Source organism: Pipra filicauda, unplaced genomic scaffold, assembly GCF_003945595.2.
Source record: "Pipra filicauda isolate LSUMZ 115617 unplaced genomic scaffold, ASM394559v2 scaffold70_size2993248_pilon, whole genome shotgun sequence".
NCBI lineage: Eukaryota > Metazoa > Chordata > Aves > Passeriformes > Pipridae > Pipra > Pipra filicauda.
Genome location: NW_024104876.1, coordinates 1407800 through 1429528, shown reverse-complemented (window position 1 = coordinate 1429528; position 21729 = coordinate 1407800). Strand labels below are relative to the sequence as shown.

At 48.7% G+C, this 21729-nt stretch overlaps 1 protein-coding gene across 1 annotated transcript in view; it reads right to left on the bottom strand.

The window, feature by feature from the left end:
* IGDCC4 (immunoglobulin superfamily DCC subclass member 4) overlaps positions 1-17968 on the bottom strand; it is an 89249-nt gene extending 71281 nt beyond the window's left edge. The window contains exon 1 of the mRNA XM_027714733.2: positions 17777-17968. Within this exon, the coding sequence (XP_027570534.1) occupies positions 17777-17885 (109 nt within the window). The 5' untranslated portion in view covers positions 17886-17968. The remainder of the gene's footprint in view (positions 1-17776) is intronic.
* Between the last annotated feature and the right edge of the window lie 3761 nt (positions 17969-21729).

Genomic DNA, 21729 nt, shown 5'->3' with positions numbered 1-21729 from the left:
ACCAGCACCTCTGTCCATCAACTGTGATTTAAAAGTACCTACAGGGACTTCTGAATATCCATTCTGACATGTCTACGAGAAGAAGCTTATTATTATCATAATTATTAGTAACAATTATACAACTATTATATATGTTAATATATGTCAACAGAATAGGAATATTAATATATTCTCTACAGGGTATTCCACAGAATTAATGAGATCTCGTAATGAGCCTAACCTCTCTGACATCTTGCTGATACTTATTTCTAAGGAAGCTACTAAATTCCATGTGCATCTGCTCCAGCAGAGCCCTGGCTTGCAACTCACTCCATACCCATGAGTGCAAAGGACGTGAATGCTGATGAACGGAGGTTCGTGCCTTGCTGGGGGCAGTGATGGAAGAGGGAGACGTGCAGTTACTCCTCTTACCTTTATTATCAAGCTGGTTCCCTCTACTACAGGCAGCTCTGAGCAGCCAAGCCTTAACCCAGCCCAGCTCCTGCTGCAGTGAATGCCAGCCAGTCCCCAAGAGCTCTTTGTCACTGACACATCGATTCGAGCACACCACAGCACTGTCCCTATCTCCAGACCCACCTTCTCTCCAAGACATTCAAAGTCAACTCCAGCAAGGCTGCTGCTCACAGCCCTGTTTTGATAGTGGTTTTAGCTGGCATGCAGGGCTTCCCACCCTCTGACACCTTCCCAACACGCTCAGGTGCCAAGGAAAGGGAAATAAGCACTTTCCTATGCCCTGGGAAAGAAACCACAGTGCAGCCATTAAAGCCAGTGAAATCCACCCCCAGGACACTCAGAGCCAGGCACAGTGATATAACCAGGGGCACACAAGACAACTGCTGTGTTAATTTGCATCCTACCTCTTATACAAGCTGAGATTTGGGAACAAGAGGTAACTCATTCCAGCAGCAGACCCCAAAAGCCCTAATTCTCTGGTAGTGAAGTCAGTAGTAAAATTCCCACAGACAGAGCAGAGGATTTAGCCCTCGAGAAGTCCAAAACAAAAGCAGCATCTGTGACTCACCCAGGAGACCCACAGCCACAACAGTGTAAAAATTACATTCACATGGACCTGATGCCACTCATGGAAAACAACTCTGGAGCCTTTCTGCTGGCAGACCCCATCTCTGAGCACGCTTCTCCCCCTCTTTTGTTCTTTATAGGATATTTGCATGGAAACAAGAGACCCGTTTCTCAGCTGCTCATCTCCTCCTGCTGTCTACCCTTCCCCAACAGAAGACTGACTTTTCTGAGAGGCTGTTTTCATGCAAATAGCCCTGAATGACAGAAGAACAGATCACGTGAGCACCGGGGTGCCAGCTACCATGCCAGGGATACCCCATGTGCATAGGAACCATCTCACCCTCTTGGTGATGAAAGCACGACGTGGGTACATGGGAAGAGAACACTGGGACACTTTCAGAGCATCTTTATGGACAGCAAGGCTCTTACTTCAAGATCATGTTGAGAAGGTCCAGTTGTGCAGGATGCAACATCAACAACCAGCCAGAAAAAGCCCTGATAGCCTGTGGTACCCCCACACCGACATGTGGCACCATCAATACAAGACTCCTTCAAAAAAAACAACCCAACAGTTACAGGAGGTTCAAGTTCTGCTCCTGCCCCCAATCTTCCTGTAATTTTTGCCCTTTTATAAGCATATTATTGTTGTTCCAGTGGGTTGGTTATGTGGGAAGTCTAAGGACAGGGGGGAAGCTGACAGCGACCTGCTCTGTGTATCTAACTTGGAGCGTGAGCCAGACAGCGCTGTCAAAGGGCAAAGAATACACTCTGGAAACAAAACCTCTTTGTTCCTCTAATTTTGTTCCAGTTAAGTCAGTTCAGCTGTTCCATATAACCAGTCAAAAACATTCAGCATTTCCCAAAGTATTTTAAGACTTCAAAGTTGTAGGTTTTATTTTGACAGTTTTAAAGCGTACAGCTTTTTTTTTCTTTACAGATTTTTTTTTGCATTAAAAATAAGGCTGTTTAATAAATTAAGCTTTACAACAACCGCTGCCGCTCTGCTTTTATCATGGCTTCAATTAAAATATTGTTTCTTCAAGACAGCTAAGGGGTTCTGAGAACAAAAAAAATGAGGGTGTTTCACTGAGAATGTTTTCAATAGACTCAATTTGTTAAAACTTGTGATTAAAACCAAACTCCAAGTAGGGCAGGCTCCAAAACCAGGGATATTTTAAAGTTGCTGATCTGAACTCAAAACTTTCCAGCCTTAAAAAACCATAGTAACATAGAAAGTAAACTCTCCAGCACTCAGCAATGAGGAAAACGTAGGAAAAAGTGACCTCTCCAACACTCACTGATGGGGAAAATACAGGAAAAACAGTTTAGAGCAGTGCCTGGCAGCTCAGCAGAGACAGGAGCTGATCAGGAGCAGCCTGTTCCAGAACAAAACCTTTCTATATAACCCAGGCAACAGATCTGACCTTTTCATCTACAAAAAACACTCAGCCCATCACTGAACTCATTACTGCGGGAGATCTGTCCCTCAAAACTGGGGGTTTTTCCACAGTCTCAGGGCCAAACCTGTTCTGACACCGATTGCCTCCTGTCAGGAAAGTGCTGGAACAGCTCGGGGACAAGACCTGCGCTGAAACCAAACCTGTGTGAACTCTCCCCGCGTAACCTGAGCCTCCCACACCCGCGCTGACATTGTCACCACACTGAGCGGGAGCCAGCGAGCCAGCGAGGGACTCGTGTCTCCAAAAGTAAACAAAAGAGGGTTATAAAAACTAATTAGCTGTTTGTGCTCACTACTGCTCTTCTCCGCAAAGCTGTGACCGCAGCGAGGACATCTCTGAGGGCTTCTCACCAGCAGCTCTGGGATGGAATGGGCTTGGCCAGCTCCACGGTGCCAGCAGCAAAGGCTGCTAATCCCACAGTTTGGAGGTCAAAGCTCCACTCGCACAGTTCACAGTACAGCCCACAACCAGCTGTGTCAGCACAACTGAGAAAGCAGGATCAAGCAGCCGTGGGGACGACGCTTTTAAGCCTGTGATGCTGCCAAATGCTTCGTATCACAGCCCTGCCTATTTGCATTTCTGCCTTGGGCCCCATCTGTAGCTTCCCATCCATGTAAAAGCTGTCCCCAGGGAGAAGGAAGGCTACTGTCCATTTGTTCAACACATCTCAAGTGCATCCAGCTTCAAATGAAGTAGGTGGTAAAACTCTTTTCCATGCAGTTCTGTCTCTCTTGTTGTCTGGGGGCAGGGAAGACCAGAAATGGAAATTGCTGGTCCAGCAGCTCCGATCAGTCAGAGCCAGGCACCAGTGTGGATCTCGAGTCCTGGCTCCCAGCTCCCAGCCCTCCCAGCCTTCCATGCCAGCACCACATCCTCACCATCGGAAACACTCACTTAATTCTCTCCTCAACTTCCACTTCAGACAAAAGATCCTACAAAGTAGGTCTCCAAATGCAGTATCAGTTAAACCACTTAGCAATAACACACAGGAATAAAATACCTTTAAAATACGGTTACATCCTGTTCCAGAAGACTTAATGGGCAATATTTTTAGCCAGGAATAACCTGAAAACCAGCAGAGACACACTGCAGCACTGAAACTATGTCACTGTAAAGCTATTTCATTACAAGCCACAGCTCTCTTTGCAAAGATTATTTCTTCTAAGAGCCCAGCTATGCTGGTACAAGGTTTTTCAGCAGCTCATGTGTAGGTGTAACACCCCAGTGCCAGGGGGTCCAACCCAATAATATAATCCAGTGCCTCACGTAGGGTAGCCAGAAATGAGCCTGATATACAGGAAAAAGCTGAGAACTAGGAGAAAGAAACCCCATAAGCACAGGAGATGGGTCCCTCTCAACACACGTGTCTCAGCAGAGGTCATTGCAACGACTTGGAGCTGGAGGAGGGCCAGGGCACTGTGCATCTGTCAGGGATCCCACCCAGGCTCCAGGCAGGAATCCTCAGACACATGTGAACCACAAGGCTGTAGGAAGCAGGAGCTGCAGCTGAGACCACCCAAACTGTCACGGCTCTCACTACCTGCAGTGACAAAGCGTCCTGCACAGCTGGCAGAGCTGCAGAGGGAGCACAGACCATCCTCAAGGAGCCATTTTCACCACCATCAGCACCTGGAGGTGACACACACACAAGGCAGAGGCAAGGCCAGGCATCTGGCACCTCAACTCACGTAAGCCCCATGTGAGCAGCTGTGGAAAGCCAAGAGTAGATGAGGTCCAAACCTGGGGCTCAGCGGGATTCAGATATGACAGTGCCAGGCACTGCAAGGACATTGCTGCTCACGTCCAGGGATTTGAACAATTCAGCAGCACCCACAGCAGCTCACTCCCGAAGTCCCGGCCTGAACACTGCATTCTGACTGCCTGGGAGTCCTGCAGGGCTTTGTGAGCTGACAGGGCTGAGGAGAGGCCCCAACACAGCCCCCACCCACCACCTGTGACTCTGGGCAGAGCTGTATCACTCTCTCACTCCCTCAAAAGAGAAAACGAGTCACAGAGACACCCCAAGCAAATGCTGGGGGAGTGAGACCCTGTCTAACTCAGAGGGGCACTGTGAGGCTCCAGTGGCTCTCAGGCTCTAGAGAGAAACTCTACATGGCTTTTCTGAAAACTGCTCTTTCCCACATGATCCTGGATGAAAGCTGGAGTTAAACACCCATCCAGTCCTTATCTCCTTCGTTAAGAGGACTAGAGGAATCTGAAGTTAGTTACATTATCTCCCACAAGCCCAAACCACTCCTACTTGTTAGAGAATAATAAAGCCATTAGTCCTGAGCAATCACACTATTACACTGTTGTTTTACGTGACTGTAATTTAACAGTTCCTCACTGTTTGCTTTAGGAAATCTTTTCTTGAAAGGTCTATAAAATTATGAACTCTTGCTCCGGTTTGAAAACATAGGCATGAGCAGGGATTTCTGTTCCCTAATAAATCACATTCCCCTACGAGTAAACACCAGCTTATAAGAAACATCTTTTGTTTATTGAAAGTAAATGGCATGTGGACATTTTAAACAAAAAGAAGGTGGGAGGCGGAGGGGGACAGACAGATTATGTTTTCCACTTTCATTTTGCCTTGTGTCTAAACAAACAGTTCCTAACAGCTTTGTTTTCCAAACCAACTTTCTCCCAGCTGCTATGTGGAACCACAGAAAGGGAAAGCAATACTCAAGATGTGCAAGGATTACTTGACTTTGCACACTTGTTTTACTCAGCAATCACTGCTTTGGATATACAAGCCAAAGGGAGGGTTACTGGGAGTGAGAATAGCCTTGGAGAGACCGGTTGGCTTCACAACAGATCAGACCTCTCAGACCACGGAAGGGAGAACCAGCATTTTGCCAAGCTTTTGTGACAGCTCCTGTGCCACCAGAGCTGACCCACTGCCTTCCACCCAGCCACAACCACACAGACACTTGGAAGATGACTCTGAACCAACAGCTTGGAGAGAAGGCCAGAGAAAACAGCTCTTACAGGCCCTTCAGGGGACCAGTCACCTGTAGCATCAGGTGACTACCATCCTCCATCCTTCTTGGCCATGGTTGTGGCTGTTTCCTTAACACAGGGGTAGCCCAGGGATACTGACCCAAAAAGACCCAAGAAATTATACCAGGATAGAGCACACTCTAATGCCTCTGAATTTTTCATCATCTTCAAGATCAAAGATCTTAATCATCAAAGATCTTTCTTATTCCTCCTCCTTCAACTGATGATCAAGGCCTCAAATATTCCCACACTCCTTTTCCTTCCCTTCTTGCTACACACAGTTTAGTATTACTTAGACCACGTCTGCCTCAGAAGTTCATTACCTACAAGAGATGTGGCAACACTTTGATAAGGTTTCAGGGTGGGAATAGCTAGAGTTAATAACAGACCTGTTTCACTCAAACAGCAGAAGATTCCTTGTATCCAAGAATAAATACAGGAAAGGTGCCTCTAGGAGAGACTCACAAATGATGTGCAAGCACACGGCTCTATCTCAGCCCTCACACACCACTGAAACTTCCTATATTTAACCCACCTCCTTTGTAATTAATTACCCACCAGAGAACAAGAGAACACAAAACTATGCCACAACCAAAGAGCCCCTCCACAGATGCTGTTTAGTCAAATGGCAGATTCTACACAACATTAATCTGCTTTTAGAGTCCTGACAAAGAAATAACTTAACCTTGGAAGCTGGACCCTCACAAACATAACCCCAAAAACGCATTTGCAAGGCCATGGATGGAGTCCATAATATGGTACCTTCTCACTTACACCACATTCACCCCACCTAGATCTTGCAGGAAAGTACCTGTTCATCTGGGAATGTGCAGGAAGCCTGAGCCAGCCCATTGCTGTGGGAAGCAAACCCTCTGCATGAGCCCTTTCACGAGCCCTTTTTCTCCCACCACTGTACAGCTGCCACAATAGCAAAGTCTCCCTGACAGCACATGGATATTACTGCTACTCACAGCGCAAATGAGATAATTAGGTCAGAAATCTTCAAAGCCCTGCCACTGCCATGGGTAATGAGATTCTGCAGTTCACCTGAACACAAAAATGGGAGGAGGAGGGCAGGTAAAGCTCCTCCACCAACAGCCTGAAGTCTAGCTGGGAAGCCATCCAGCAAACAGATTAGTCCAGCTTCCATCAAGAGGTCCTTCCAAGCAGCTGGGAAGTCCATGTATGAATACAACCCTTAAAAATCGGGAGCATTCACATGGGAAAACCAGTGGCACAACATATTTGTCAGTAAAACATAAGGTACAAGCAGCCAAACTACCACGTTTTACCCAGTGACAGCCCTTTTATCTTGCTGTGTGCTGGCTTTTTCCTCACAAAAAGGGACCAGATCACACCTCTGTTCTTACCTGAAATGCTATCTTCAAAGAAAAAGGGCAGAGAACCCTTCTGCAGGGGTGTCACTTTGGTGACATCCCAAGACACACGCACTCCTCTGAGCTGAAAGCTCTCACAACAAACAAAACCCCTGGCATGTATTTGGAACTATTTATTGTACGTTTCTGGTTTTTTAAAGTCAAGCAAAGAGCTTCCCTTGTTTGCTCACATTTTCTTGATAGGCTGGGGTTGAAGTCTGGAGAATCTCTTCAGGGCAGGGTGTAAAGTGCCACAGTACAGAGAAGACACAGAATGGCAAGAACAGCTCTAGTTTCAATCGTACCAGCTACCCAAGAAAATACACATATAGACCCTCTTCCTGCTCCTTGTGCTTTCCAGCTCTCTCCAAACAGCCACCCTGTCCCACAGAGCTCCTGCAGCAAGGCCAGGGTGTGCAACTTGTCACTCTGAAAAGACAAGAACCAACTCTTCCACGCTGTATTGGTACAAACTCATCTACCCCCAAAAAGATAAGTCAGGCTCATCAAACCCCTGCCAACTCTCCTGCATTTCCCAGGTAATTGCACAAACCATGAATTAATGAGAAATAATGAGCCAGCACACAGGGGAAGAGAAGACAATTCAGAACAGCAACAAAGAGAACTAATGGGCAAGTATGTTTAATAGCTCAGTGCAGACGACTGTCACTGCAGGCCCACTGTCACTGCAAGCCCACATTACCCCGAGAGAGCAGTCGTTCTCTGGGAGGACAAGGACACACACACCACCCACACAGCACAGGAACAAAAGGGAAAAAGGTGAGGGGAGCTGAGGCCAGGAGTTAATTTTGCAGAGCACAGACAGCGTGGGCAGTCCAGACAGAGCATCACTGTCCAGGCACAGCCCTGTCACCATTCACTGCAGGGTCACAAAACCCTCTGGGCTTCACTGTCTGGCCTGCAGTGTCTGACACCAGCTCCCTCCACGGGTGTGGACCACCCCTGGCTTTATCTGGCCATGTTCTGCTCCTTCCTGTTATCACCTAACCCCCACAGGTACCTTATCAACACAGCCAGCCAGCCTCGCCTGGACAACACCAGATAAGAGGGCAGGTTTGACACAGAAAATAATAAAAGGAGATGCTAAACTATTATGTCAAAGGAGTGCCCACAGCTACACAATTCACTGATCTTACCGAGGAGCTGATCACCTTGGGACTTTGATCCTCCTGGCCTCACTTCTTACTAGTCCAGTTTTAAAAGACAGGATCTGGTTGTAATCTGCAAACTCAGTTATCACTGAAAATGCAAAGTGAGCTCTTACAGCTCAGGGATGGTGTCAGGAAAAACAGCAACATAACGCCCAGATCCTTGGCTATGGGGATGCACATGCAGGTGGAGGAAAACAAGGAGCAGTACCACCATTTGAACATGGTTAGAACTGAGGGTCAGAATGGGTAGAAATCTGCCCTCTCACTTCCAAACTTAAACTTACATCTCTCATAACAACACGAGGAAAATATATTTCATTGCCTATTTCAAAAACCCCTCACACCTACTTGGCTGTTTAATTTCCCAGCATCTACAGTGCATTTACCCACTGTCAGCCCAAGTTTCTCTTCAGAGCACATAAATCTTTCCTTTTTCCAAAGCTGCAGCCAGCTGAAACCTGACAGTTTGAGGACAAAGCAGTAAAAGCCCTGGGTCTGCTTCCAAATGGTGAAGGACACGCTTTCCACGCACAGTATCCGAGCAGCAGAATTCCTGTGGGGACCATCACTCCACTTTGGGGCCCTCATGGATCAAGTGGGGTCCAGGCTTGGCTGTGATGCTTTTCCCTGCCTGTCTTTGGGCTTCTGCTTATTTCACCAAAACACACCTAAAAACAACACCTGGATTTACACTGAGATTTCAGCAAAAACACCCCAGATCACCCACTTCTCTCCACAGTGAGGAGAGTTTTGCCTCTGTGTATCCAACTGCTAGATGAGCACTAGAGATGGTGGCTGCTCTGGACAAGGAATCCAGCCTCATTTATTACTAAAACTAGATTTATTCCATTAATCTAGACTAATTACTGCTGCTCCTCTTTTAATGAGGTCTGTTGTGCCTCAGCATGTAACACCAGCACAGGAGAAATCCTCATCTTCATAACCAGGCAATTTTGGGCCTCTTTGAGCAGCTCCTTCTCCAGTGTAAGAAGCAAATGATGAGAACGATGCCTCTTCCAGAGAGCCAGTTTCATTTTAGGGAAGGCTGTGTGATCATTCTCACGTTCAGGTCAGTAACAGCCTTGCAAAATCTCCTTGATCTAACTTTTACTACTGTTGAGCAGGGATTAACATTAACTGAGCCCACCCTGTATTAGCCAGGGATTATTTGTTAGTCACCAGCCTATAATCACTTGCATTTTCCAGCAGAGACCTTCACATCGCTCAGATAGCTTGCAGGATAATCCCAGTCACATTTTTAATGAAATCTACATAAAAACACACATCCACACCGTCATCTTCCCCCTTCCAAAACACACAGTTAGTTCAGCTCAGGAAATGTCATAAAAACTAGTTCTGTCAAATTTCTAGTCTAACAAGTTTCTGGTGAGAAGAAAATATTCCCTAGGAGGGCAGCATTTTTTAAACCTCACAAACTTTAAAATACACAAATAAATATTCAGGAATTTTCATTTACAGGCCTGTACATACCACATACCAGCTTAGCCTTTCTCTTTAAAATCCCTATGGAAGTTACACACACGTGCCCCATCCTGATGCTTCCTCTGGTTTCCTGTGTGTGTGAGGGTCCTGCTGCAACACCCAAAATCTGCCTCAGTAACAGCCTGGCTGCTCAGCAAAGAGACACTCTCAGAGCTTAAAGGTTTCTTTATTTTTCCCTCTGCTTGGCTCTGATCCCACCACATCTGGAAACCCACATCCAGCACTTGCTGCCTGAGCTGAACAGCAGCTCTGCACTGAGCTGTGAGGGAACAGGTGCCCCCAGGGAATTGTAGGGTCTAAATCCAAGAAATCAGGCTCTGAATTGAAGTAGGAAGAGATTTCCCCAGCTGAGCAAACACCCAATTCTGGGAAAAGCAGGGCTTACTTACTAGTGTCAGCTACAGAAGGGCGAAATTAGGGATGAAAAACAGGTGAAAAAAAATCAAGGACCTGCATGTACTTGGCTTAGTAAAGAGCAGGTTACAGGAAATGTGGTCAGTGTACACATCCTCACAGGGAGGCTTTTCATACCTGAACCTGTCTTCACAGACCCCTATAAACCCCAGCAAGGTAAACTCAGACTGAAGGTGCCCAGCACTGAGCAAGGACACCAAACCAGCTTCCCGAGGGGCTGAGATGGACAAGCACCCACAGCAAATGTTTGAGTCAGAAGTGGATGTTGCTTTTTAAGAGATGCTCTTGTTCAAGCACAACTATTAAACCTGGAACAAGGAACATGCTCAGCTTCCCACAGCACACACCACGGCAGCACAGCCTCGCTCGCCTTAAAACATTCAGAACTACCCAAGTGCCTTGACTGGTGTAAAAAACAAAGAGTGAGAAGAATTATCTGACAGCTCAGCCTCGCGCCTGGAAGCTGAAGTGTTGCTGAAGCCTTTCACCCCTCACTTAACTCCTCTGCTGCTAAACAGCAAATCCTGGCAGCAGCCACAAGCGTGAAGTAAATGGGAAGCTCTTCTCTGCCAGCAGCTGGGAGAAACTTCCTTCTCTCCCCACTCTGCACGTAAAGAAAACCCCACAATAGCACTTGTGGTGGTGCTGCCAGCCAGATTTTCCACTGACAGACTCTTGAGGAAAGCCTCCAGATACGAAGTCTGCTCCTGAGGACCCTCTTCAAGCGGCTGACATTTGACTTTGGGAACGTATGGCTCATCTTCTCGAGGAAAGGTTCCCTTTGTTTTCCGTACAGAGAGAAGAGTACAAAGGGAAAGAAAGAAAAGTTGCATTTACTGTGACCTAGGGGACACAGAGCTAAATAATTTTGATCAATATTTTGATTTCTCTGACAAAAGCAGCAATCAGCACTGACACAAACAACTGCTTAGCAAGCTGGGGGGGCACCAGGGGTAAATCAAACCAGAATTTGAAGATACTTATCTTTCCATCACAATTGCCACCAATGACAGTAATTTACATGGCTAATAGGCAGTATTATGTTTACAGAACCATTCTTGGGAGGGAGAATCTAAACAATTTTTGCCAACCCAGCAAAGGAGCTGGTGTTGGATCAGATGCTGAGATTCTTTTTCCCTTTTTATCTTATCCGAGTGCATTCTGCCAGGATGCCTTGCTATGGAACAACACACAGTGCCTTCATAAGCATCTTCCCAGGCCACACAGACCTGTGGAGCACATGATCACCCTCCTGTGACAGCCTGAATTCTCCAGCAGCAGGGCTGCCTGAGCCTCTGTGACAAGGGGAAATACCTATCAAGTAGGAAACAAGGGAGCCAAGCCGGCAGCCCCGCTCCTCCACCCCATGCCACACTTGTACCCCCTGCTGAAGATAACCCCAAACAAGCCCCAGAACCTCCTACACAACCCTTATCTCCCATACAGGGGCAGGTCCCATCCCCAAACCATGTGCTAAACCCCTCCCATCAGCCTGAACATCTGCTAATTCTCTGCCCTCCCCAATCCTTGTTCTGGTTTTTTTTTCATTTGTTTTTTTTTTGGCTCCCTGTCTCTTACTTCCAAGCTCTCCCAAGGCTTTGCCAGGAGTAAAACAGAAAAGTGGGACTGGTAGGACACAGAAATGGGCTGCAACTGGCCCAGTCCCTCTGGGTCAACATGGTGAAAAGGACTATGGTTATCATTCCTTTAAGGCAGCACTGGTATTTCCAGAAAGGTAAGAGCACATCACATCACCACTACAAGGAGCACAGTGGAGTTTTTCGCTAGACCATGAGCCAAAAAAAAGGCACAAAAAAGGGACAAAGACTTCCAAAAGAACATAAAAGCTTTCTCAGTTGCAACAACAAACAAATATTGCAATAACAAATGAACAAATGAGGGGGACTTAGTGAATATATGACTAGTTTTCTTATAAAATCAGAGAAAATTCCACCCTTGTCTGGAAAATACAGGTACCCATTCTGCAGTCATATCCAACAGTCAGCCAAGAGCCACAGAGAAGACAGTCCTGCCTTAAGAGCAAAAGTTGAGGTAATTTTAGAACGTGTAAGCACTGATGATGCTTCTGAAAAAGAAGATTTATCAAATCCCTGAGTGCATAAACAGAGAGGTTTTGCCAAAACCCTCAGTGTATCTGCACAACAGGGCATGAGAAATCCATCCCATTAAGTAATGACCTTTTGGTCACACCAATTAACTTGATCATCTATTGACAGTCCATTTAGAAACGATCAAGGATGCACATTTCCCAGCACAGACAGTGAAACAGAAAGCAGGACCTTATCACATCCCTGATGCCAGCCTGGCATCGCTTCTGCATCCCAGTGTGCTCCACATCTCTGCAAGTTCTGCCATCCCAGCACCATTTTAACAGTTTAATTTCCCAAAGTCTTGCATTTAACAAGGTGCTAAGCCATCCCAACTCCAAAAGGAATGTGGTTCAAAGACCAGAGCAGGAAATGGGAACAGGGAAGTCGCTCAGAACAAGGGAAAGGGTCACAGCAGACTGTGCACAAATGCAACACTTCACACACTAGATTTTAATTCTCCCACCAATTTGGGCTGAGAGCAAGCCTTGGGGATGCTCACATTTCATTAACACACCTTAAATATTAACGACCTGTCCTCAAGAAATCCATGAGAGATCTGGAAAAAAAAATTAAAATATGAAAAAAAAAGGAAGGGATAGAATAAACCAGGTTATTCAACAGCTCAGCTGGATTTAATACAGCAGTAACAGGCAATTGCGTTTAAAATGCTGATAAAGATTTTTAAATTATTTCAGAACATCTGATATGAAAGTTTCCCTGGAATACAGTAATTGCTTATCATAACCACCACAAAGTATGTTTATTACCCACGGAGATAAGACACAGCAGCTGCTGGACTTCTCAGATAAAGCAAGCCCATATCAGAGCAGCAGGATTCCACGGATTAGGAGCAGGAGAGGATCTGAGTGAAACGCAGACACCAAAGGGCATCAGTGACATGAAGGAAAACACGTCCAGGAGAGAAGCTCCACAACCTCCACGCTCACAAAGTGCCCTGACACCCACACACAGGACAATGTTAGCTCAAACAAGGCTGATGGCACCTGGCTGGACCCTCCCAGGGAATTTCCCTTCTCAGCAGCTGCAGTTCCAGCAGATATTTACCCTTCTGCAAGGAAACACTCATCAGCTCTTCCTCTCCCTTGAAGGCTCCATTACTTTTCAGAACTAGGAGATTCAACCATGTTTCAAGGATGACTTCAGCATATTCAAAGCCAGACAAACTAGAAGCTCTTCAGACTTCCCCCCACATCTGGTGGGGGTTTAGCAGCTCTGTAGGGGCTGTGTGAAAAAACAGCTCAATCCTGCTTTCTGTGAAGATGGCAGATTCAGGGTTAGCAACTGTGGATCCTCTCACCAACAAGCTGTTAAGTCAGAAAAGCACAAGCAAAACTTGGAGGTCCCCTACTCATGGGATTTAATAAATGCAAGAAGGGTACTTGGAGTGATGGTGTTCTTCGTGTTTACAGTGTGCAACAGCATCTCCTGCCCAGCAGAACAAATGGGGAAACTGAGGCAGAGACAGCAAGTGACCATCACAAAGACATTGGAAAGAGTCAAAGTCACAGCAGCTCCAAGTCCTGTGTTTGGGAAGTGCTTTTCCAAGAAGAGAGGAAAGCAAAAGTCACCAAGCCTTGTAACATGAACACTGGTGTAATCATAAAACAACAGCGTGTTTTACAGCAGAAAGGACTCCAAAAATAAACAAGTGTCCACAAGACTTGAGATGGTGATTTCCTACAGCTTTGTGGGCTGTGAGTGGATTGCCCTGTCCCACCCAAACAAGGTGCACGACCTGCTCAAAGCTCTACCGGCAGCTGAGGCACTTCAGGTTCCTTCCCAGGTAGGTTTGCTGGTGCCTCTCCTTCAGTCCATGCAGAAACTGCATTTCTTTCCTCTATTTGGTTGCTTATTTGCAAAAACCCTAAGTTCTCCATATTCAAACCAGTTGTGACTGACCAGTATGTCCAGAATTACCGGGAAAAGGAAAGGGAGGTGGACAGACAACCAGATGGCACAACGACAGCTCTTCTCCTTCAAAAACCAGGCTAAAAATACTGTAGAAAAGCAGGTCCAGTTCTTCTCCAGAAAGTAACAAAATTGCACCAGAGTTGATTTTGGCCCAACATGCACTTGGCAAATACTGATAACAGGGATTTACCATATCCCCTCTAGTATTACAGCTGACTATAAAACAAACATTTGCTTCCTACTGATAACAAAATGACTATGATCGCTCAGGGTTTGTAAAGGTTAGGGTTTCTCTGTCACCCAAGGCAGGCCTGTAATTCCCAGTGTCCAAGCAAAAAATCCCCTATGTGTAACACTGGCCTCAGTTTTCCCCCAGGTACCCACTCACCTCATGCAGAGATACAGTTTGGGATGGATTCCAGCAACAAATTACAATCAGATTAAATATTAATTCCTATCTTAATTATATAACCATGACTAGGCTTAATGGCCTTGCAGCCATTTAAACAGGAGAGGAGCGTGTAAATGGTGCAAAGCAACATCTCTTATGCTGCAAATGCCCAGACTGGTTCACAGGCACCTGGATTTTTTCCCTAGGAGAACAGCCAGCCTTTGGGAAAGCAGCTCTGAGGGAGGTAAGAATTCAAATCATCTGGCAAGCAACATGGGACCAGGAGTCAGTAATCCATGGGACAGCCCAGCACCCTGTCCTCAGGATAGCTGTACACTAGAGTGACAAAGATCACATATATGCTGAGCATTTATTGATGGATTACATCCCCCAGGGATGGATTTCATCCTCTCCACACCTCTGACAGAGAGGAACATCTCCACATTTGTCTAAAGACGGGCCATGAGGATTCCAGGGTAGGTGAAGCCACTGGCCCAGCATCACAGTGGGCACTCAGGTGAGATGTCCTGGATGCAATTCCCAGCCCAGCTCAGCTGTTCCTGAAATCATGTGGCCCTGGTGCCTCTGTGCTGTCCCACAGAAGCTGCCGCCAGCTCCAAACCAGGCTGCACACAGGGAGAATCGTCTCCCTTCATCCTCAGGAAAGGCAGATTGCAAGACATTTTATTTTCCATTCTTACTTGCACCCGAGGTGGCTCAGGCACCACCAGTAGTCACCCACCCCCGTGGGGCCCCTGCAGCACATCAAACCTGCTGCAGCTGCCGGGAGAAACTCTGCTGCAAAAGAGGGGGGAGATGCCTGAAAACGAGCAGGTCCTGCTTCACTTTGGACTTCAAGGTAGTGAAAGGAGAGGGCATTAAAAAAAAAGAAGGGAAAGCTAGGGAAAACAAAACCAGAACCAAGCCTGAGCTGTTTCTCCTTCAGGCTCACACGCCAGAAGAGAAACAGTGAAATGCCAGCAGGAACATTCCCCACTTTGGAGCAGCCTGTCACAACAGCTCCGGCACAGCGGCAGCAAGCTCCGGTGGGAGAGACCTGCCCCTGGAAACGGGATACAGGCAAACCCTCGCTGTGCACACGAGGTTTGGCACTGTCAGTGCCCCCCATTTCTTGGGGGCCATAGGAAACATGTCATCCCCGCATCGTCCATCCCTCGGACCAGTGACACTGCAACACCACAGGCACAGGGCCGGCGGATCCGCAGGCGGGTGACAGTGATTCCCAAACAATGGGAATGCCGACTTCCCCGGCACAGGCACTCAGCAGGCAGCGGGGTCATGCTGCCAAGGAGAATGTAACAGGAAGGATAAAACAAATCACAGCTCAAGCAAGGTGATGTCGAAAAAGGAAATCTGTTCCATAGCAAAAGGACTCAACCACAAACCCAAATGACACAAACCCAGATGGATTTCAGCTAATCCCTCAGATGGAAAGCTCAGCCCACTTCCCATCAACACGTTCCCTGCAGAGAGCCCCAAGGAATGGCACCAGCACAACCCCCTTGCCGGAGTCAACTGGAGAGGGGTTGTTTTGTGGTTGTTTTTTTTCCTTAAATACTTTCCTGCTACTGCAGGGAAAACAGGCTCAAAGTCAGACAGCAGAAGGCTTTCAAAAACACTGGATCACATCCCCAGCAAGTGCCACTGCTTCCATCGAGTCCAGAGGGGGGGAAGGTTTTCCACTCTACTTCTCTCTTAGGTACTCCATACCCAGCGAGGTTTGAACTTTGGATGAAAACACATGGGCTTTGGGATCAAACACAGACTTTCCCAAAACCATTTCAACTCTCTGCCAAATTAATTTCATATTGAAACAAGTCCATGTTTTTCTTTTCAGAATCAAACCCACCTGTTGGAAAGCACATCAGCATGTACCAAGCCGCACGTCCAGGGACTGCACGGACGCACTCCCTGCCTCCCTACACAAGATGTGGCCCATTGTTAGAAAACAAACAGAAACAATTTTCACTCGTTGCCTAATTGCTCACAAAAAACGCCAAGAAGCCACAACTGTAAATTCCCGCAAAGCATTTGAACTTTTCTCGTTGAAGTGGGTTTGGAAAAACAACATCCACTCCACCCCCCCCCATTTTTTCTGTTGTTTTTTTTTTTTTTTTTTTAAAAGATCATTGTTCTCAATTACAAGCCTCGGGATCCACTTAGCTGGAGATGCAGCTCCCACCCAGCCCAGCTGCTGGTGGGGTCAGAGCTTGCCATCCATCCAGGAAAACCCACAGGCACTGGTGACAATGGCCCATTTACATGTACCGTTATTCACTTCTACCACAGCACCTATGTCGACTCATAACCTACTCCTTTTACAGCAGCTCACAATGTTCGGAAGAAAAAGAAAGAAAACAACCCTGCAGCCATCCACGTGCTGTTATTATGCTCTGCCGAACCTGAATGCATCATAAAAGGAATAAAAATGTACAATGACATAGGGATGGTTTCTCCACCACAAGTAACCCATTCAGGAGGGACATCTCACATTTTTTAGAGTGACTCTGCCAGCCTACACCTTCGTGCATGCACAGGGAAGGAACTGTGCACACCAAGGTCCACAGTTTGACTGACCCTCGGTGCAAACTTAGACAGCAACCGCAGAAAGTCCCAAACGTGCCCGGCGGCCGTGTACGTGTGTCCCCGCACGGAGCCCTTTGCGTAACCATTGCAAAACTCGGGCACGAGGAGCGTGGCTACCCCCGGGTCACTTCCTTGACCAACGGGACATCTGCCTGGCCACACGCTCCGTGCCGGCGGCAGCGAAGCGAGGGGCAGCGAGGGTCCCCATTGTACACACCTGGGCCTGCTCTGGCCACGCCACGCCGGCCAAGCGCTTCATCCCCGGCCAGCCTGGCACGGCCACTGTCCCTCCGGAGGGAACTTGCCACTGTCCAGGCACAGACCGGGGAACGCTGCTGCTGGTCCGCTGCCCCCGCCACTGAGGGGGGGCCCTGTGCGGAGTGTCACCCTCCAAATGAGAGGGTGTCACCCGCAGGGTCACCCTCCAAAGGTGACCCCAAAGGAGGCACCGTCCAGGCACGGGTTGAGGCCACGGGCGCAGCTGTCGCCCGACTCGGGAGGGAAGAAGGGGATGGGGGAGAGAGGGGGGAATGGCCACGGGGGGACAGGACGGCCACTGAAGAGGGGAAAGGGTGACTGGGGCAGAATAGTCACTAAGCGGGAGAGAGGGCTGGTACAGGGGGTGAGAACCGGCGGTGCGAGGGTCCCGTCCGGGCAGCCCACGCCGCGGAACCGCCCGCTGCCCGAGCGAGGGCAGGTGGCACCGCAGCCGCCCACGGGCTGGGGGGCACCGACCCCTTCCTTCCCTCTCTCCCTCCCAGCCTCCCTTCTTCCCCTCCTCACCCACCTTGCACGGCCAGGACGGCGAGGGCGGAGAAGCAGAGACAAAGCAGCAGGTCCTCCAGCGCCATGTAAGCCCCGCCGGGCGCCGGGAGCAGGGGCCGCCGCGGCCGCATCTACGAGGGGAGCGCGCTCTCCCGCCGCCCCACCGCCATCTTGTGCGAGCGCCCCGGCCCCAGCCCCAGCCCCGCGCTGCCCGCCGGGCCCCGCTGCCGGGGGCGGCCCTGGGCTGCCGCTGCTCCGCCTTTGTCAGCGGCCCGGCCGCCCCTCCGAGGGGCTCCTCCCGCCGCCCGGCAGCGCCCGCACCAACAGGTTGCTGCCAGCCCGGGCGGGGGGAGCGGCCCCGCTCGCTGAGGGGCGGGGGGGTGGTGGGTGGACGGCAGGTGCGGGGCTCCTCCGCCCGCCGGCAGCTCCGCAAGCCGCAAACATTAATTAAAAAACACACATAAAATGTTATAAATTTCACACACACACACATCTCTTCAGGTTTCTTTCCCCCGGTTTTGCCACGCGTGAGTGTGGAGCGCACCGCGCAGCACGCAGCCGCCGCGCTCCCCTCACGGTGCTGCCCGGGGACGCCTCGGCCGGTCCCGCTCCCTCAGGGAGGAGGGCACGGCAGGTGCGGAGCTCCGACGGCGGCTCCACAAGCCACAAGCATTTATAACATTTTATGTGGGGTTTTTAATTAATATTTCCCTCAAACTCTTTAGGTTTTTTTCCAGTTTGGCTACGGGTGAGCGCGGAGGGCACTGCGCCGCCCGCAGCCGCCGCGCTCCCCTCACGGTGCCGCCTCAGCGGCCCCGCTGCCCGTCGGTGCTTCCCGCGCTGATCACCGGGCTGGGCAGCGGAGGGAATCGGACACCAGAGACCGCATCGCCATCGCTTTGCTGGGGCTCGGTCTCGGGGCGCAGCTCCTCCGGGGGTTGTCGTTCATTGGGCGTCAAAGCCTAGCCTGTTCTGCAAAAATAAAGCAAATAAAATCCACGGTGTGGCACGTGTGCAGCCCATCACTGCAGAGAGAGGCAGGACCCCTCCACCAGCCCAGCTCATCTCCATGAGGCAGGGAGATGAGAGATGGAGCCCAAAGTTGCTGCCCCTGGCTTGGCTTGGCTGGGTCCCAGACACGAACTCCACGCACCCGTAAAGCCACAGGTGCAGGTCTGGTCCTGAGAGAAAGTGACATCAAGACCTTTCTTTTGGCACGTGGCACCGAACACCAGGGCAGCCGCATTTGGAGCAGGTCTGCTTTGGCCTCCAAAGGGGAGATGAAGCTGCCCCGCACACCAGGATGTTTTATCACAGCAGGGTGGAATGTGGAGAGGGCTCCAGCTATGCGGAATATTAAAAAAGAAACCTTTTTAATCCAGATCCTCCTATTTATTAGCTTATATAATGAGCTATAAAAACTTAAATGAAACCAGAAAGGCTGCATGGAGGGAAGCAGGTTTCCTGTGAGTGTGAGTGATGCAACTCTAAGTTTGTACTTGGCACTGTCAGCACAGACAAGCCCTGAGAGGCAGCAGCCCCCTGTTCTGGACAGATGTACAGGGAGGCTTTGCCCAGCATCAGGTGGACACTCACAGCACACCTTGCTGGGAAGGAGGGTAAAAAGGACACAGCAAATCCACCAACCCCATTCCTGCACCATCCATTTGCTCACCTCCCCTGTGGAAAGAAAAGGGGATAGCAATATCCACACTCCCTTCTGCCCTACTCCAGCGTGGAGGTAAAGATTAACAATACCCACAAACCCTCCTTTCTCTCTGGGCCTTTCCCACTTGCTCCTTTCTGTGCGAGGTGGTTTTAAGGCTGCTGTCAAATTGCTTTAAGTAGGCTGTAAAGGAATATCTCCTTGTGCCTGTCAGGGGTTTCTTTCACACACAGCTCTGCTCTTTTTTTCCTCAAATCTCAGACATTTCTCCCTCCCTTTAAGCAAGGAAGACTTTACCTTGCAGTCAGGCAAGTCTGGGGTAATATAAATAATAAAATTGCTAATGGTCTGCAAGATACTGCACGCTCTGGCTAAGGGCACCTGCCTGTGTTAAGGCATTGATCCAGCTCCGTGTCAACAGGTCGGGGTTAGAATCAGCCACCAGCTTTGAAAGACCCAGGTCTAACTCCTGCGTTAGCTCTCTGATATTAGTGTTACTTGATTCCTCCGTGGCACCTCTCTGTCTTCTTGCATGTCTGTGGAAACAGGAACGAAACCAGCATTTCGACAAACCCAAGCTTGCAACATATATTCCTTGAATATCTATCCCTGGGGAAAAGAAAAATAAGACGACTTGGCAAAGAGCCCCTGAGCTGAGAAAGCAGCAGTAACATCACCCGGAGCACCAGCTCCTTCACACTGACAACACCTGTGCTTTGCAGGAGTGACACCAAGTCTGCTCACAGAGGTGAAATCACTTCCCGTGGCACTCACACAGGAGGGAGAGCCTGGAGAAGGAGTCACTTTGTAGATTTGGGAAGGAGTGGATAACTCCCTGGCTGTCAGTCTGTAAAGAACAAAGTGACAGCAGCCCTGCCAACAGAAGGGACATTCCTTCCCTGGATAATGGCATTTCTGCCCCAATACTTAGAGCAGCAAAAGCCCCCATTTATGTGCTACAGACTCCCCAGCGTTCCCATTCCTGCCCATGAGGAGTTTCTTTCTGCCTTTCAGTAGCTGCAAACCTCTGATACTTTGAGAGAAGAAAGTGTGACAGGCAGAGCAGCAGCAGTAAGTGGCAGGTGTTTGTAGTTCAGCCTTTTGTTCCTCCTTTAAGAGACATTATTTCTGTGCTCCAAAAATTTTTTGTGAGTCAGGTGTATGGACAGTACATATCTCTGTTTCAGATCCCAGCTAACTAGAGAAGTCCAGATAAAGCTGCTATAAATTTGTTTAGCTCAGCAGGCATTTTGAACATCCAGAGACATTTTTAGGGCGTAAAGTCCCATTTCAAGGGCCAAAACCCTCATTTTTAGGGTTTTCCCATTCATCCAGCCTGTAGCCAAGGGGGTATCCATGCTTTTGAAAGGCTGATCTAGTGCAAGAGGCCTCGGAGCCCAGCAGCATGTGTTACAGAGAGATCTGAACCAGAATTTCTCCAGGCTCTGAATCCAAACCCACGCTAAAAAGCCCATGTCCACTTCCATGCAGGATTCAGAATACGTGAATCTAATTGTGGAAGATACTAAACAAACGCAGGTAAAAACCAAGGCTTGCTAAAAAAAGACCCCCTAAAATAAAAGAACAACAGCGGGAAAGCTGTTTCAGAGAGAGAGCAGTGAGGAGCAAGAAGATTCACAGCTTAGGTACTTTCTCTCCCAAGCAGGATTAAACTTCCCAGTCTCAAACACAGCCTTGCTCTGGTTTCTGCCTATCCCTGACTCCAGACAGGGCTGCAGCGCTGAGGTTGACATTTTATGACTGATTTAAGCTGCTCTAATTACCAGAAGAGTTGACTGCTCTTTCCTTTGTGACAGCATTAGTGCTTGAATGAGCCTGGAGCTGGACAGAGGAAAGGATGGTGCTGAAAACTTAATTGGCGACAACAATAACAACAAAATCAGTCCCCTGCTCCAGCTCCCCATGCAATCACCCAGGAGTTAGTGCCAACACAAGGAAAGCCACAGGAATATACAGACAGAGGCAGGAGGAAGCTTTCAACAGCAGCACAAAGCTGGATCAGCTCAAACTCATTGCAAAACTGCAACCTTGGTATTCCCAGAAAGGGAGTCTCTCGGGGAACTTCACCACCAGGACTCGCTTTGTTCTCAGACTTCTTCTGGTCTGGCAGCAACTTTGGCTTCCAGACGAGGAAAGTGGCGGTAGCCTCCTGTTCCGTATGCGCCAGCAATGCCAAACAGGAGCAGCTGGTTGCACATAATAACATGCATTGTGTAAGTGAGCAACACAATGAGCAATTTGCTCGACAACCCGGGGACATCAGGACAATTCTGTATCACAGAGAAGAA